Consider the following 18920-nt stretch of genomic DNA (forward strand, 5'->3'; position numbering starts at 1 on the left):
TGCAATTAGATTGCTGGACAATCAAAACCATCCATCCAACCCATTTATACAGATCTGCCAATTCAAAGAGGACAGTTTCAAAGGTAATGTATTGGGCCTATTTATTATTCAATGGCTGCATACATTTGCGTTCATTCTCTAAAGTCTAGCCTACTGTAATGTTTGTCTGCCTGTCTTGGTGAGAATCTCAAGTTTAAAAAAATCCTAAAATGGGCTCCTTCAGGTTGTGCCTATTATTATTCACCCGAGTGTCCTCGCCAGCCACGGTACAACATTCCAATGTTGAAGTCTTGTGATTCTCTCTGGCATACACTTTTTCTTGAAAAATGGTAGAGATGGACAAATACTGATTTCAAAACAAAATGGACTACGTTCTCATTCATATTATCAGGACATGAGGTGAGTATCAAAATAGTTTTAAAAGATGTCCTTGCCTTAAAGTTGCACCTTGGGTAGATCTTCAGTATAGCCAATAGCAGGGATGGGGAACTCCGGTACTCAGGCCGGAGTGGTGTCAGATTTATTCCCCCCCATCCGTAATCAACACAGCTGATTTAAACTAATTGCATTCTAAACTGAAGATCATGATTAGTTGATTATTGGTGTCAGATGTGTTCGCTGGGGCAAAAGTGTGACACCAGTCAGGCCCCAGAGGACTGGAGGTGCCCATCCATGGCCTATAGAGTCAACTCAATATGCTATTCCTTGGTCTTTATACAGCTATTTTTTTTATTAGAATCATGCTGACATGAGCAGTGTGAAGCCAGTTGCTTCTGTGATCCAAATATAGCTTTTTGAGAGGAAAGTGGGAAAGTACGAAAAGGATGGTGGTCCCACTTATGACCTGTGGTGAACTCGGATGGGGGAGGAGGAGGAATTGAGTCTTGACCAGAAATGGAGCAATGATGGCTGGGAGGTGAATGAGTTGTTTTAGGTCGGGTCTGATAGCTTGTAAAGCACAATGTCCAAACTTCAAATGCCATGATGTCATATCACAACAATATTGGAAAAAGCAACTGTTTTCGTCAGCTGTATGATTCAGATTTGGGCTATTGTGTCAGGGCACAGATCTGGGGAAGGGTACCACATTTTCTTTGCAGCATTGAAGGTCCCCAAGAACACGGTGGCCTCCATCATTCTTAAATGGAAGAAGTTTGGAACCACCAAGGCTCTTCATAGACCTGGTACAACTGCGCAATCGGGGAGAAGGGCCTTGGTCAGGGAGGTGACCAAGAATCCGATGGTCACTCTGACAGAGCTCCAGATTTCCTCTGTGGAGATGTTTGTCCTTCTGGAAGGTTCTCCCATCTCTATAGCACTCCACCAATCAGACGTTTATGGTAGTGGCCAGACTGAAGCCACTCCTCAGTAAAAGGCACATGACGGCCTGCTTGGAGTTTGGCAAAAGGCACCTAAAGGACTCTCAGACCATGAGAAACAAGATGATCTGTTCTGATGAAAGCAAGATTGTGTGGCAGGGACTGGGAGACTAGTCAGGATCGAGGCAAAGATGAACCGAGCAAAGTACAGAGAGATCCTTGATGAAAACCTGCTCTAGAGCGCTCAGGACCTCAGACTGGGGTGAAGGTTCACCTTCCAACAGGACAACGACCCTAAGCACACAGCCAAGACAACGCAGGACTGGCTTTGAGACAAGTCTCTGAATGTCTTCAAGTGGCCCAGCCAGAGCCTGGACTTAAACCCGATCGAACATCTCTGGAGACACCTAAAAATAGCTGTGCAGCGATGCTCCCCATCCATCCTGACAGAGTTTGAGAGGATGGGATAAATTCCCCAAATACAGGTGTGCCAAGCTTGTAGCATCATACCCAAGAAGACTTGAGCCTGTAATCGCTGCCAAAGGTGCTTCAACAAAGTACTGAGTAAAGGGTCTGAATACTTTATATAAATGTCATGTCAGTTATTTTATTTATTTATACATTTGCAAACAATTTTAAACCTGGTTTTGATTTAGCATTATGGGGTATTGTATGTAGATAAAACGTTTTTTTTAAAGAACCTGTATCTTAACAAAATTTGTAAAAAGTTGAGGTCTGAATACTTTCCAAATGCACTGTAGGTCTATTACTATTAGTAATGCATGTATGTGTTCACAAATTATGCAAAAAGGTTTAATGCATTTTATCGAATTAAAGGCAATTTTCGCTTGCTTCAGTCCTATATTATAAGTAATGGGTAGATCAGGGTAGATCAGAGTACATGCAGTCTTTGCATGTATGCTGTTTTTGTTAATGTGATGAAAAGCTTAATTCCATCCATTTATGTTATTCTAATCTTATCTAACATGTCCTACTTTTTTGTTTCCAGGAACCATTGGTTTTAACAGACACCAATCTAGTTTATCCAGCTCTGAAGTGGGATGTCGCGTACCTGCAGGAGAACATTGGGAGCGGGGACTTCTCTGTGTACATAGCGGAAAACCACAAATTCCTCTACTATGACGAGAAGAAAATGGCCAACTTTGAGAACTTTTTACCCAAGTCTAGACGGATAGACATGAAATTCTCTGATTTTGTGGAGAAAATGGAGAAAACGCAGGAAGAGGGAGGAGACGAGAGGTAATGTTTTTGTCTAAATGGGTAGGTATATGTCCTGCTGCATTTGAGCTAGGTCCTTGGGGACAGTTGATTAGAAAGATTCTACATTTTCTCAATGCTGAATAAAAGATTACACGCTATCCAGTCTAGGTGTTTACATTGCTAGTGTGCTGGTAAGTGCTCAGCAGTGGAAAGTAAAGTGTGTATTTTTTCACCTTATTTCACCTTTATTTAACCAGGTAGGCAAGTTGAGAACAAATATAATGCAGGAACTGAAATGGATAGCTCTGTTGAATGACTTAAGCGTTTTACGTCGGCACCTTGGGAACACTTTGTACCACTCATCTGACTGAGTTACTTGGCCTGGGACACACGTACTCACTCATATCACTTACTGCGCTGAGCCCCTTCCTTAGAACTAATGATTGCTGCTTGTGTCCACATATCTGTAGATTTATTCAGTCAAATTAAGTTTGCTGTCAAATTTAAGTTTGCACAAAACCACCACAACAGTACAAAGATTCCTTGTACCATTTGTTGCATGGCAATAATGTTTTTTTGATTCTGATTTAAATCATTCTTTGTGGTTTGGAAAGGAATGCTTAGATTGGCAAAACAAGCTTTCATTTCCTGATGCACGTAATCTTCCTGAGTACACTTGACTCCTGATGCAAACTTTCCATCCTTAAATTAAGAATAAGCAAAGGCTTTGATTTCTGGTCCAACAGATGGAAAAGTGGTCTTAGAAAACATCTACAAGAAAGTCTTATATAATAGAAATACAAAAAAAATACTATTGTTGAAGTTGAGACACTTGCCTACTAATATAAACTTCTATATTTAATTTTGCAAAAATGATTTGCCTTCTGTAAGTTAAGGGCTAGGCGTCCCGCTGCCGACAATTTAATAAATAAATAATAATAAAAATTATTGATATTAAACATTTAGTTACATACAAGTGTCTTGTATCGGTTAAAAGCTTAGTCTTGTTCATCTAACTGCATTGTCCAATTTACAATAGGCTTTACAGCGAAAGCATGCCATGCGATTGTTTGAGGACAGTGCCCCACATGAAAATATTTTTCAACCAGCACAGGCTTCATAATCACAAATAGTGATTTTAAATATTCACTTACTTTTTGAAAATCTTCCTCTGATTTGCAATCCAAAGGGTCCCAGCTACAACATGCATGGTCGGTTTGTTAGATAAAATCCTTCTTTATATCCCAAAAAGTCAGTTTAGTTTGCACCATCGATTTGAGTAATCCATTCGTTCAACGTGCAGAAAAAGGAATCCAAAAAGATACCGCTAAAATTTGTTAAAACAAGTCAATATGTTTCTATTCAACCATCAGGTACCCTAAAATGTAATTGAACTATAAGATTTCATACGGAAAGAAGTATGTTCAATAGAAAAGCAAAATTAGCAGGTGTGCATCCTTTTCGTTTCCAACTCTGACTCCCAGTACTATAACTCAAAATTCTTCCTCGTTTGGGAAGAAATAAGCCTGACACCTTGAACAAAGACTTTGACATCTAGTAGAAGCCATAGGAATTGCAATCTGGGAGCTGGATTTGCATATGACCTTGTATGTTCCATTGGAAGAGCATGGGCTCTCAAACCAACCAACATTTATTTTTCCCCTCTGGATTTTCTCCTACCATATCAATTGTGTTATAATCTCTGAAATTATTTTAACATTATACAAACTTCAAAGTGTTTTCTATCCAATGGTACCAATTATATGCATATGCTGGCTTCTGGGCCTGAGGAACAGGCAGTTTACTTTGGGCACGTCAGTCAGACAGGAAGTGGAGAAAAATAGACCCTAGCCTGAAGTTTTAATTAAAAATAATATTGTCTAGTCATTCTCTTACAAAAAAACACATCTTTAAGATATTTTCTAATTTCTCTCCCTCATGAGGGAGGATAAAAAAAATAAGTAAAGGTAGACTTAACAATTAGTTAGTGTTTTCTTTTTATAAATAACAATTTTGTTTATGATTTATTAAGTGATTAAAACTTGTCATTCTGTTACAAATCTGTAACTAATTGGCTAAAATGGGAAATTAGTCACAAACCACAGTTGGGCCACCTGCTGCTGTCCTCCCTTCCACTGGCATGCTGTTACTGTGCCTTCAGAAAGCATTCACACCTCTTGACTTTGTAAAAAAAATAATATATTGTTACAGCCTGAATTAAGATGGATTCAATCAATATTTTGTCACTGGCCTACATGCACTAGCCCACAATGTCAAAGTGAATTATTTTTATTTTTTAATCTAATTAATTAAATGTAAAGTTTGCATGTCTTATTCAACCCCTTTCGTTATGGCAAGCCTAAATAACTTCAGGAATTAAAATTCGCTTAACAAGTTGCATGGACTTTGTGTTTAACCCTACCGTTGTCCTCGGGGTCAGAGTGACCCAGGCCCTGTGTTTGGATGGCTCCCCCTCTGTGCTGGAGGTCAGCATGGCCCAGCCAGCCACTAGCGAGGCATATGTTATTGTGTGTACTGTGTGTGTAGAGAGTCTGTGAGTGGCGAGGTTGTGTGCGGCTCCCCCTCTGTGCTCGGGGTCAGAGTGACCCAGCCAGCCACTAGGGAGGTGTGTACTGTGTGAGGTGGGGGCTCCCCCTCTGTGCTCGGGGTCAGAGTGACCAAACCAGGGCAACACACTTCCAGACATGCCCCGCTGTGTGTGCAAGAGGACAACCCAGTAGTGCACGGGTGAACTGCACATGGCTACACATGCACAGGGGCACAACAGGGGCGAACACGCACCTCGTTGATTCACATCGTCTCTCGTGTAAGCTGGCCGTAGAGAGGATACTAATATTGTCAGCGGCACACAGTCATCGTTTCCCCTGTGCCGTGTGCTCTTCCCCGCTGTTCAGTGGACCCAGGTCGCCATGGCCGTGTGTTTCACCACTGCGCAGGTTCTAGAACAGATTTTCAGCATTGACCAAGAAGAATACTCAGATTCCGAGGAGGAGGAAGAGGTTTCGGAAGACTGGGAGGAATACAATCCCGAGTGTGAGGCCGACCAGGCGACTTCACGCTCTTCAGAGGAAGACCCGGAGGAAGCCCCCGAGAACGAACACAAGGAAGAGATCGCCTTGGCTCGAGCCCAAAGGGAGACGTTGCTGTTGAAAAACGGCAAAATCAAATGGTCCCCTGTGGCCACCACAGGGCCCGTGTGATCTACCACGCTGGCCCGGACGAGACTCCGGGCCCTACGGCCTATGCCGTGACTCACACCCGTGACATCGCGTCCACCTTCCACCAGTTCGTCACACAAGCGATAGAAAGGATAATTCTGGAAATTACAAATCTGCACATGGAAGCCACCGACCTGTGCGCCTACGTAGGGCTGCTGATCCTAGCGCAGACATGGCCAAACTACGGCCCGCGGGCCACATACGGCCCGTTAGGCTTTTTAATCCGGCCCGCCGAACTTGTCCAAATTATAGTAAAAACCTCCTTTTTTCCCCTTTCCCTGCAATGCCCACGTTTCCCCAATAGATGGCGCACTCAAAACACATTGACCGTTGTTGGAGTGGCGCGTATTTCTCTTTATTTCACTTTAATTTTCACTTCGTTTCACGTCACCATTAAGCCATTCTGTGAATATGAGCGGACCAAAGAGAAGGAAAGTGGACAGCGAATGCCGAGTGTTTAATAAGGAGTGGACAACAAAATACTTCTTCACTGAAGTCCGATCAACGGCTGTATGTCTGATATGCCAAGAAGCTGTTGCGGTTTTCAAAGAGTACAATATCAGCCGTCACTTTGCCACGAAGCATGCAAACTATGCTAGCAAGCAGTCAACACAAGAACGGGCGGCTACTGCTCAGAGGTTGGCAGCTAATTTAGAGTCAACAGAACTTTTTTCACCGTGTTATGAAAAAATGCATATGGAAAGTTTGGAAGTGCGTCTTTTAATTAAGAGCAATGCGCATTTACGCACAGCAGCGGTACAGTAGCTTAATTAACACGCCGCACATCGCTCTTAATTTAAATTTAAATTTTCAGCTGCAGGTAGGATATTTAATACAGCCTATGTCTGTGTGCTTGGCAACGATACACGTGTACTGTTTGCGCGTGAATGCGAGGGCGTCCGTGGCGAGTTTGTAGAGCGCGCGGTCAGGACAATCCATAAATCACAGTGCGTATGTTATTTTAATCTATTTACATTTCCTCCTCCCAGTATCTGCGAAATAGTATGTAAATGCCATATCTTGCATATTCCTTGAGACAAATTTATAAACTGATAAGGGCTATTTTTCACATTTGAAAGACAGTTAATAAATTGGGTTGTAGTGTTCTTACTGTGCTATGAGGTTTGCACACACTACATTTAATGCTTTAGTATATCCGGCCCAAACACTTCCTCCAAATGCTCCTGGCCCGGCCCCTGTGTCAAATTTTAGAACCCATTGTGGCCCGCGAGTCAAAAAGTTTGCCCACCTCTGTCCTAGCGGGTGTCTACAGGTCCCGAGGTGAGGCCGCTGCCAGCCTGTGGGACGCGGAGAGTTGCAGGGCCGTGTTCCGAGCCACCATGCCGTTCAAGTCCTTTCACAAGTACTCGATGCTGCTGCGATTCGATGATCTCCAGTCGACACCCTCGAGACTCGCCACGGACAAACTCGCAGCCATACGAGAGGTCTGAGACCATTGGGAGGCGCGGCTGCCGGCCCTCTACACCCCAGGGCCTGACGTGACAGTGGACGAGCAACTGGTCCCGTTCAGAGGTTGTGTGTGTGTGTGTGTACGTATGTATATATGTGTATAGAGAGGTAGGTGTGTGTGTGTAACATAAACGCCGTTGGCCCCAATGAGCCAGTAATGAGGCTAATCTCTTCTCCCCTTGCCAAAGGCTGCTGTCCTTTCCGTCAGTTAATTTCCAGCAAGCCGGCGAAATACGGCATCAAGCCGTGGGTGGCCTGCGACGCCAAGTCCAGCTACACTTGGAAGATGCAAGTGTAAATCAGGCAAGGCGGCCAGCGGAGGCCCCAGAAGAACCAAGGGATGCGCGCCGTCCTTGATCTGACAACGGGACTGAGCGGTCGCAATGTCACGTGTGACAATTTCTTCACCTCCTACGAACTGGGACAGCGCCTCTTCGAGAGGAACCTCACCATGGTGGGCACGATGAGAAAGAACAAGGCCGAGCTCCCGCCTGCTCGAGTCAAAGGGCAAACAGGTCCTGTCATCCAGGTTTGTCTTCACGCCCACCGCCACTCTAGTGTCCTACCTGGCAAAGAAAAATAAGAACGTGCTACTTCTGACCACGCTGCACGCAGAGGCCCAAGTCAGCGATCGCCGCGACAGGAAGCTGACCGTCATCCTAGACTACAACTGCAACAAGGGCGGCATGGACAACCTAGACAAGGTGGTCGGCACGTACAGCTGCAGACGAATGACTGCCCGCTGGCCCCTGGTCGTCTTCCACAACATCCTCGACGTGTCCTCCTACAACGCCTTTATCATATGGTGAGAGATCAAGCCTGACTGGATGCCTCGGAAGCGGAACAAGAGGGTGTTTCTGGAGCAGCTGGGGAAGGTGTAGGCAAGACCCTAAGTAAATAGGTAAACTGGGATATGACTAAAGAGTTAATCAGGGTAATTTTTCCACAAATGGATAGGTATTTACCTTTCCATGGTAGCAAGATCTTATCTATTTTTGCTAACTTTCTATAACAATGTACTGTAGTGAGATCATTTATTTATATTGGGGGATATGTATACCCAGTATATCCACATCACTGTCAGACCATTTTATTGGTAAACTACACAGTGAAAGGTGTTTTTTTTTTTTTTGTGATCCAATATGTGATCTAGTACATTTTATCACAATTTGGTTGTAATCCAGAGGTTAGAAAATGTATCTAGATCCTCTGAGGGATCCAAGTTGTGGATTTAAAAGAAACCATGAATCATCAGCATACAATGACACCGATTTGATTTGTTTTTAAACTAATGATTTCTAACCCCTTGTTATTAGTGTTGGATCTGATTTTAACAGCTAACATTTCGATGGCCATAATAAATTGATATGCCCATAGTGGACAACCTTGTTTTACCGCTCTTGACAGTTTAAAAGTTTGAGAAGTAGCCATTATTTACTATTTTACACCTAGGGTTACAATACATGATTTTAACCCATTTTATGAGATTCTGCTAAATTTAAATGTTCCAGGCATTTATATATAAACTCCAGTAATACTTTATCAAAAGCCTTTTCAATGTCAGCTATGGATAGCTGACAATGGTGTTCTATTGTTTCCAGTACTTATATTATCTCCTATGTATCGTCCATGTAAAACACCTGTCTGATTTATAATGAATAATGTCCGACAATACCATTTTAATTATATGTGCTATACATTTTGCTAGAATTTTTGCGTCACAACACTGAAGTGTAAGGGGCCTCATTATGTCTTACTCATTGGTAGGAAGAAGTTTGGTCCAAATCAAGCGATTTAATGCTTTTCAAGGTTGGTTCAACGATAAATAAAAAATTGGTTTCGATAATTATTTTAGACATTAAAGGCGCTATGCATTATGTGAGTTGAATGCTATAACACAGAATAAAGCAATTAAAAGTCCCATGATGGTAGTGACTTCCTATTACTGCTTATCACTTATTAACCATCATTTAGTAACATTACTTTACTTTCATAAAATATTTTGTGTTTATTACATTTGTTTTGCACAGTTTGGGCTTTATCTGATTTTATTTCTAGATAAACTGCGCCTTTGAGCTCACAGAAATAAATAAAACAGAACGAAATGGAATTCAAATAATTGAACCGACGTTGGTTAATTAGTTGCATGAAGGACAGTCTTATCCTATCTTTGTGTATCTATCCACATTCTGCTCCACAACTAACTCCGGGGGCACTGTACTGCAGCTCTCTCGGTGGCTGTGCCCTTTCGAAAATGTGCAAAACAGAAGATCCATTTCCGTCTCCGTTGATGGACTTATTCTACTCATCCTCCCAGGGTGTACCTGCAGCAGACCCTGAACGACACTGTGGGCAGGAAGATCGTGGTGGACTTCTTGGGTTTCAACTGGAGTTGGATCAACAAGCAGCAGAGCAAAAGGAACTGGGGCCAGCTCACCTCCAACCTGCTCCTCATAGGAATGGAGGGTAAGTAAGGGACGCAGGTTGACGTTTATTGGGATAAATCTTAAACTAAAATGACAATTTGTGTCTGCATTTAAGGTTAAGTTTGGGTACAAGGTTAGCATTGAGATTAGGGTTATGTTTCAAATCAGATTTTATAACATTTTGACTGTGCCAGCTAGTGACCACCCTGTAGAGCTTCCCTCAGTACATGAGTCATCCCACTAAATGCCAACCGGTGGAGGGGACTTAGGAAGTGCTTCTAGGATACGGCACCAAGGGGCTATTAGGGACCCTGGCAAGCTGCCGCCTATAGATGCAGGGGATAGCTGGATCACCAAGCAGCAGAGCAAGAAGAATTGGGGCCACCTCTAGCCTGCTGCTCATAGGCGTGCAGGGTAAGAGCCCTATAGCAGAGACCTAACGGGCATACAGGCATTGCGGGTATAGACCTGTACGTGTAGAGGGTGAGGGAATGGAAGGGACTCTGGGGCTTCGAGGCATGGGGATGATGACCAGCAGGTGATTTCCCTAGTCATGTCAGACAAGGAAACGATATAAATAATATCTACCATGTGGGTGCCACGTATTGCTGATGGAAAGAGTGAACTACTGTCTCAATATGCAGTAAAAGGCCTTGTGGAAAGGACGTTATGAAAGAAATCCACTCACCTTAAATCCGCTGAAATTAGCTTAATTAAGAGCATTGCACTTGCATAGACTGATCGATAATCTTGTGATCTGCTCAATGTTTGTAGGCAATGTTACGCCAGCCCATTATGACGAGCAGCAGAACTTCTTTGCACAAATCAAAGGTTACAAAAGGTGTATCCTCTTCCCTCCGGACCAGTTTGAGTGTCTCTACCCCTTCCCTGTTCACCACCCCTGTGACAGGCAGAGCCAGGTAACCCCTACTTTTTGATAAAATGTATTTGACAATTTAAAAACATAATCAACCGCACGTGGACACAATGCATAAAAAATGATTGAGGATAACGAAGTAACTTATTTCCATTGTAGTCCCAATTGAAACCGGTAAGGTTTGTGGAATATGCCACACACAACACTGTTTTATTTGATATGCATGGATTTTCTGTTTCTCAACTGTTTCTGTTTTGTTTTTAATTAATCCAACTAACAGCAATTTTGATTTTAGGTTGACTTTGAGAACCCTGACTATGAGAGGTTTCCCAACTTCAAGAATGTAGTGGGCTATGAGACTGTGGTCGGCCCCGGAGATGTTCTTTACATCCCCATGTACTGGTAAGAGCTGTTTAATAACCACCTAGAGTCGATGTCCACGGCCCCCCACAGAAATCAAATAGCATAATAAAAAAATCCACATCAAAATCCGTCTAAGCTAGAGAAGGGTTGAGTCTCAATCTATCACATCTGCCAATGTCGGCCTTCCACATCTGCAGTGGCAGGTGGCCGAGCTACAGCGGTGTTTGTCAGACCAGGAGACATCCCAAAAATCTCAATAGCGATTTGGCCAAAAAAATAATATTATGGAAAGGTGAGACTCTCACAAACACTTCTGTTTGTAGCATCCTAACAGTTTGGGGTACACACTAATGTGACCCCTCTATGGACATCCACAAGCCTCACCAGACTCGTCTTTAGGTAGCCCAGTACCAGTTAAAAAAATGAATGGAATTATTAACGGAGTGTACAAAACATTAAGGACACCTGCTCTTTCCAATACATAGACTGACTAGGTGAATCCAGGTGAAAGCTATGATCCGTTATCAATGTCACTTGTTTAATCCACTTTGATCAATGTAGATGAAGGGGAGGAGACAGGTTAATGAAGGATGTTCAAGCCTTGGGACAATTGAGACATGGATTGTGTATGTGTGCCATTCAGAGGGTGAAGGTGCAAGACAAAAGATGTGCCTTTGAACTGGGTATGGAAGTAGGTGCAGCGGTTTGTGTCAACTGTAGTGCTGCTGTATTTTTCATTCTCAACAGTTTGGCGTGTGTATCAAGAATGGTCCACCACCCACAGGACCTCCATCCAATTTGACACTACTGTGGGAAGCATTGGAGTCAACATGGGCCAGCATCCCTGTGGAACGCTTTCGACACCTTGTAGAGTCCATGCCCGACCGAATTGAAGCTATTCTGAGGGCAAAGGGTGGTAGCAACTCAATATTAGGAATGTGTCCTTAATGTTTTCTACACTCAGTGTATATGGAGGTAGTTTTAGAGCCCAATTTTTAATTTTTAATATGGGGGATAATAGTTGCACAGCTATCTTCAGGTCTCTCCAGAGATGTTCAAGTCCAGGCTCTGGCTGGGCTACTCAAGCACATTGAGAAACGTGTCCCGAAGCCACTTCTGCATTGTCTTGGCTGTGTGCTTTGGGTCACATAGAGAAACTTGTCCTGAAGCCACTCCTGCATTGTCTTAGCTGTGTGCTTTGGGTCGTTGTCCCGTTGGAAGGTGAACCTTCGCCGCAATCTGAGGTCCTGAGCACTCTGGAGCAGGTTTTCATCAAGGATCTCTCTGTACTTTTCTCTGTTCATCTTTCCTTCGATCCTGACTAGTCTCCCAGTCCCTGCCGCTAAAAAACATCCCCACAGCATGAAGCTGCCACCATGCTTCACCGTAGGGTTGGTGCCAGGTTTCTTCTAGATGTGACGCTTAGCATTCAGGTGAAATAGTTCAATCTTGGTTTCATCGGACCAGAGAATCTTGTTTCTCATGGTCTGAAAGTCCTTCAGATGCCTTTTGGCAAACTCCAAGCGGGATGTCAAGTGGCTTTTACTGAGGAGATGATCCATCTGGCCACTCTACCATAAAGGCCTGATTGGTGGAGTGCTGCAGAGGTGGTTGTCCTTCTGGAAGGTTCTCCCATCTCCACAGAGTAACTCCGGAGCTTTGTCAGATTGGTTAGTTTAGCCGGGCAGCCATCTCTAGGAAGAGTCTCGGTGGTTCCAAACTTCTTCCATTTAAGAATGATGGAGGCCACTGTCAGGGATGCAAACTAGTCACCGAAAGTCACCGTTTTGTGTCCAAGATAAGTGACTTATGTCATTTGTGTAGATCCGATGAGTTTGGGAGGGAGGGGGGGCTTGGGATCAGACTACTGGCTAGAAGCAAATGAGTGATGTGCATTTTGAGCAATACTGGCTGTATCCAAGGCTCAGCCAATAGTTCACATAACAGCAGAATGCAGCACGCGACTGAAGAGAGAAGAGCAACCAATTTGCTAATTACAGCATCAGCGCATGCTCTGGATAGACAGCAGAGAGTAGAAAGGCAGTCTGCCATTTACAGCAGCGCGCCCCTGAATGATAACGAAGAGGTAGGTGAGAAGCCTGACCATGGAGACAGGGGTGAGAAGGTGATGAAGAGTTCTTCGTGAGCTGTAACTGAAAAACAACTGGCATTTGGGAAGTTTGAGGTGAGGGAGAAAGTGTGGTGGAACAAGTATTGTTAGCGTTAAGTAACGTAATCTTGCTAGCTGGATCGAATTCTCCGTTAGCTAGCTATAACTTAACTGATCAAGTTGGGCGGCAGGGTAGCCTAGTTGTTAGTGTTGGACTAGTAACCGGAAGGTTGCAAGTTCGAATCCCCGAGCTGACAAAGTACAAATCTGTTGTTCTGCCCCTGAACAAGGCAGTTAACCCACTGTTCCTAGGCCGTCATTGAAAATAAGAATTTGTTCTTAACTGACTTGCCTAGTTAAATAAAGGTAAAATATATATATATATAATTATTTTTTAAAGAGTTTATGGTGTGAAAATTAGCTGGCTAATAATCTCAGACAGCTAACTTTTGCTAGTTAACGTTACAACATCAGATGAGCTAACATTTGTAACCTAACCAATTCACTATAGTTTTAACTGGTGTAACGTTACGACTCTTGCCATTCCTCAAGTTATAGTGCGTTAGTTGCTTACTGGACGCTGGCAATCTGAAATGTTGATGAGTTAACTAGCTACTATCTGTGAACTAATGTTTTCCATCTACAATATGTGGTTAATTTTCAGAATGAGAGAATTAGGTGAAAATGAGGCGTTGTTTGTTAAAACAAGTGGATTCTGGGATCAAGTGTAGCTGCCACTATAGAGGTGGTTACAAACGCTCTCACTTTTTCAATACAGTGGATAAAAAGGGGTATGCCAGGTGTACTCTGCCCAAAAGAGATCAATTATGCCAACAAAGGGTCTCATGCTCTGCTGCTGGCACATTGTAGAACAGAGAACTGGAAGGGAAGGCGACCAAAGGAAGTGTTGGCTTTGGGGATGACCAGTGAAATATACCTGCTGTATCGTGCTATAGATGACCTGGGGCCAGTGGGTTAGGCGACGGCTATGTAGCGAGGGCCAGCCAACGAGAGCATACAGGTCGCAGTGGTAGGTAGTATATGGGGCTTTGGTGACAGAAACGGACGGCACTGTGATAGACTATATCAAGTTTGCTGAGTAGAGTGTTGGTGGCTATTTTGTAATTGACATCACCGAAGTCCAGGATCGGTAGTATAGTCAGTTTTACGAGGGTATGTTTGGCAGCATGAGTGAAGGAGGGTTTATTGCGAAATAGGAAGGCGATTCCAGATTTACTTTTGGATTGGAGATGCTTAATGTGAGTCTGGAAGGAGAGTTTACAGTTTAACCAGACACCTAGGTATTTGTAGTTGTCCACATATTCTAAGTCAGAACCGTCCAGAGTAGTGATGCCAGTCGGGCAGGTGCGGGCAGCGATTTGTTGAAGTGCATGCATTTAGTTTTACTAGCATTTAAAAGCAGTTGGTGGCCACGGAAGGATTGTTGTATGACATTGAAGCTCGTATGGAGGTTAGTTAAGTGTCCAAAGAAGGGCCAGAGGCATACAGAATGGTGTTGTCTGCGTAGAGGTGGATCAGAGAATCACTAGCAGCAAGAGCGAAATCATTGACATGTACAGAGAAAAGAGTCGGCCTGAGAATTGAGTCCTGTGGCAGCCCCATAGACTGCCAGAGGTCTGGACAACAGGCCCTCCGATTTGACACACTGAACTCTATCTGAGAAGTAGTTGGTGAAGCAGGCGAGGCAGTCATTTGAGAAAACAAGGCTATTGAGACTGCCGATAAGAATGCTGTGATTGACAGAGTCAAAAGCCTTGGCCAGGTCAATGAAGACGGCTGCACAGTACGGTCTTTTATCGATGGCGGTTATGATATCGTTTAGGACCTTGAGTGTGACTGATGTGCATCCATGACCAGCTTGGAAACCAGATTGTATTATGGAGAAGGCACAGTGGAATTCCAAATGGTTGGTGATCTGTTCTGATATTGCTTTTGTTGTGTTGAACTTGACAGTTTATTATTGTTATTACATGTTTTACTTGGTGAATGTTATTTTGTAGCCTTGTGCACTTGATCAATGAATACTATCGTGGCCACTATAATAGAGCAAAAATATGTTTGTTTCATTCTATTTCTACTTTAAGAAGTTTTCCCAAGTGCAATAATTAGATGTGTGTGTGGTCACAAGCATTCTATTATAAAGGCTGTCATGGCTAACTGCAATATTAGTGTATTGTTTTTTCTCAAGACTTGAGTGTCATTTGCAGTAAAGTCTAGGCAAGTAATAACATCGGATTGCTTTCCTTATATTTTTTTCTGGTGAGTTAGGTTCACATTAACCACTTCATTTTACACACACAGACTGAGCATGTAGATCATATTATTTGTTGTTTAATTAGATAAAGCCTGCCTTTCCCCTTAGCAGGGACTTTTTTTTCTTGTTTCGGTGCAACAACAAACATTTTTTGGCCCTTACCAGTTTGCATCCCTGCAATGTGTTCTTGGGGACCTTCAATGCTGCAGAAATGTTTTGGTACCCTTCCCTAGATCTGTTCCTCTACACAATCCTGTTTTGTAGTTCTACAGACAATTCCTTTGACCTCATGGTTTGGTTTTTGCTCTGACATGCACTGTCAACTTTGGGACCTTATATAGACAGGTATGTAACTTTTCCAATCATGTCCAATCAATTGAATTTACCACAGGTGGACTCCAATCAGTTTGTAGAAACATTTTGAGGATCAATGGAAACAAGATGCACCTGAGCTCAATTTAGAGTCTCATGTCAGAGGGTCTGAATATTTGTATTTTATACATTTGCAAAAAATGTACCAATTTTCTCTTTGTCATTATGGGGTATTTTGTGTAGATTGATCATAATTTTTAGAATAAGGATGTAACACAATGTGGAAAAGTGGAAGGCATCTGAATACTTTCCAAATGCACTGTAGGACAGACACTTTAAAACAAACTTCCCTTCAATGTATTTTTTGACTTTTTCCATGAATTAATCTGTTATTCAAAGTGTTTCTATGGGCTAGTAGCAGTATGGCCAACGTTTCATCAAATCATTTTTTAATATTTATTTTTAACACCTAAAGGGGTACTAAAATTCCACATCAAATAGGTAAATGATCCTTGGTATGACCATCTTAAAACAATTATATATGTTAGCTTAGTAGAACCCCCCCCCACACACACACACAATCACAATGTGAGTGTACAGTATGTACAGTGTATCTGTAACTAAGCCCTGTATTTGTGAGAGATGTTATGTAGCGTGTATGATGCTGTTTTCTCACTAAGGATGCTGTCGTTGAAATACCAACATTGTGGCATTGTGGAACCTGACTTGATGGTTTGACATGTTGGTGACATTGTAAATGATCTGCTAATCCTGCTCTGTTTTCTTTTCACGGCTAACACAGGTGGCACCACATTGAGTCCCTGCTGAGTGGTGGCGTGACCATCACTGTCAACTTCTGGTACAAGGTACAGTACATGACCAAAAGTATGTGTACATCTCTTCGTCGAACATCTCATTCCAAAATCAAAGTTGGTCCCCCCTTTTGCTGCCACAACGGCCTCCACTCTTCTGGGAAGGCTTTCCACTAGATGTTGGAACATTGCTGCGGGGGCTTGCTTCCATTCAGCCACGAGCATTATTGAGTTCGGGCACTGATGTTGGGCGATTAGTCCTGGCTCGCAGTCGTCGTTCAAATTCATCCCAAAGGTGGGGTTGAGGACAGTTCTCTATTCAGGCCAGTCAAGTTCTTCCGCACTAGTCTCGACAAACCATTTCTGTAATGACTTCGCTTTGTGCATAGGGTCATTGTCATGCTGAAACAGAAAAGGGTCTTTTCCAAACTGTTGCCACAAAGTTGGAAGCACAGAATCATCTAGAATGTCATTGTATGCTGGAGCGTTAAGATTTCCCTTCACTAGAACTAAGGGGTCTAGCGCAAACCATGACAAACAGCCCCAGACCATAATTCCTCCTCCACCAAACTTTACAGTTGGCACTACACATTGTGGCAGGTAGCGTTCTCCTGGCATCCACCAAACCCAGATTTATCTGTCAGACTGCCAGATGGTGAAGCGTAATTCATCACTCCAGTTCTTGTGCTGACGTTGCATCCAGAGGCAGTTTGGAACTCTGTAGTCAGTGTTGCACCCGAGGACAGACCATTTTTATGCGCAACGTGCTTCAGCACTTGGCGGTCCCATTCTGTGAGTTTGTGTAGCCTACCACTTTGCAGCTGAGCCGTAGTTGTTCCAAGACTTATCCACTTCACAATAACAGCACTTACATTTGATGGGGGCAGCTCTAGCAGCACAGAAATTTGATGAACTGACTTGTTGGAAAGGTGGCATCCTAGGATGGTGAACAGGTTGAAAGTCACTGAGCTCTTCAGTAAGGCCATTCATTGCTATGTATATATGTTCCTTAAGCTGTATGCGGTGCATTCGGACAGTGTTCGGACCCCTTGACTTGTTCCACATTTGTTGCGTTGCAGCCGTATTCTAAAGTTGATTGAATTATTATTTTTTGTTTGTCTATGGAGATTGATTGCATGGCTGTGTGCTCGATTTTATACACATCACAGCAGCAGGTGTGGCTGTCCACATACTTTTGGATATATTGTGTATGAACGCACTGAAATATGTCACCATGTCTCATATCACTGACAGTATCACCTTTACCACATTCATGTCAACAAATGTTGTGGCACCCCGAAGGAGGCAGCGTTATTCAAAATATTGGTGAAATTAATAATTTGGCATTGAGGGATATATTTTTTTTCACTCAGCAGGATGCACTCTTCACTAGTCATTTTAAATAAACTTGAATCACCACGACACATCCTTACTCATAGAAATGGAATTTGAGCTCATGTTCTGTCCTTACTATATGATCTATCTTCCCCCAGGGTGCGCCAACGCCCAAGAGGATAGAAAACCCACTGAGAGCCCATCAGAAGGTGGCAATCATGAGAAACATAGAGAAGATGCTGGGGGAGGCACTGGGAGACCCACACGAGGTACTGGAACTGGACAGATGGGTGCAATATTATGATTGTATTTATGGGAGATCTAGCCTGGTATCTGTATGTGCTGCTGAAGCCAACACCTCTGACTGTTGTTGTTATATCTGGCATGACCACCATAGTTGGGTAAACCTAAGCACAAACATATCTGGACCAGGCTACCGAGATCCCATCTACCCAATGATTTCAGAGCTAGAACATGACTACCTCAGAGTCATTCTGAGTCACACCATTTCTAGAACATCAAATGAGATTTCACAGCTCTGAGGTCCAAGAATCTCACTGGTTCCAGAACTAGAACATGACATTAAATCAAATTAATGACATTCCGTCAGGCTGCTCTGTATGTAGTTAGTCCTGTAGGAATAGTGCAGAAGGAGGGAGGGGGGGGTACAGTACAAAGTGAATGAAGGAGGGGGGATACAGTACAAAGTGAATGAAGGAGGGGGGGGGATGTGGTACAGTACAAAGTGAATGGAGGAGGGGGTAGATGTGGTACAGTACAAAATGAATGGAGGAGGGGGGATGTGGTACAGTACAAAGTGAATGGAGGATTGGGGGGATGTGGTACAGTACAAAGTGAATGGAGGATTGGGGGTGTGGTACAGTACACAATGAATGGAGGATTGGGGGTGTGGTACAGTACACAATGAATGGAGGATTGGGGGGGATGTGGTACAGTACAAAGTGAATGAAGGAGAGGGGGGATGTGGTACAGTACAAAGTGAATGGAGGAGGGGGGTGTGGTACAGTACAAAGTGAATGGAGGTGGGGGGACGTGGTACAGTACAAAGTGAATGGAGGAGGTGGGGGGGGACGTGGTACAGTACAAAGTGAATGGAGGAGGTGGGGGGGGGGTGGGTGGTACAGTACAAAGTGAATGGAG

The 18920-nt window shown here is 43.3% G+C and overlaps 1 protein-coding gene across 1 annotated transcript in view; it reads left to right on the top strand.

Annotated features, from left to right (window-relative positions):
* Nucleotides 1–18920, top strand: part of LOC124038347 (hypoxia-inducible factor 1-alpha inhibitor-like) — a 32981-nt gene that overhangs the window by 8656 nt on the left and 5405 nt on the right. Inside the window, exons 2-7 of the mRNA XM_046354120.1 lie at nt 2329–2579; nt 9567–9715; nt 10450–10595; nt 10848–10954; nt 16415–16478; nt 17918–18028. Of these exons, the coding sequence (XP_046210076.1) occupies nt 2329–2579; nt 9567–9715; nt 10450–10595; nt 10848–10954; nt 16415–16478; nt 17918–18028 (828 nt within the window). The remainder of the gene's footprint in view (nt 1–2328; nt 2580–9566; nt 9716–10449; nt 10596–10847; nt 10955–16414; nt 16479–17917; nt 18029–18920) is intronic.

The sequence above is a fragment of the Oncorhynchus gorbuscha genome, linkage group LG06 (assembly GCF_021184085.1).
Source record: "Oncorhynchus gorbuscha isolate QuinsamMale2020 ecotype Even-year linkage group LG06, OgorEven_v1.0, whole genome shotgun sequence".
Lineage (NCBI taxonomy): Eukaryota > Metazoa > Chordata > Actinopteri > Salmoniformes > Salmonidae > Oncorhynchus > Oncorhynchus gorbuscha.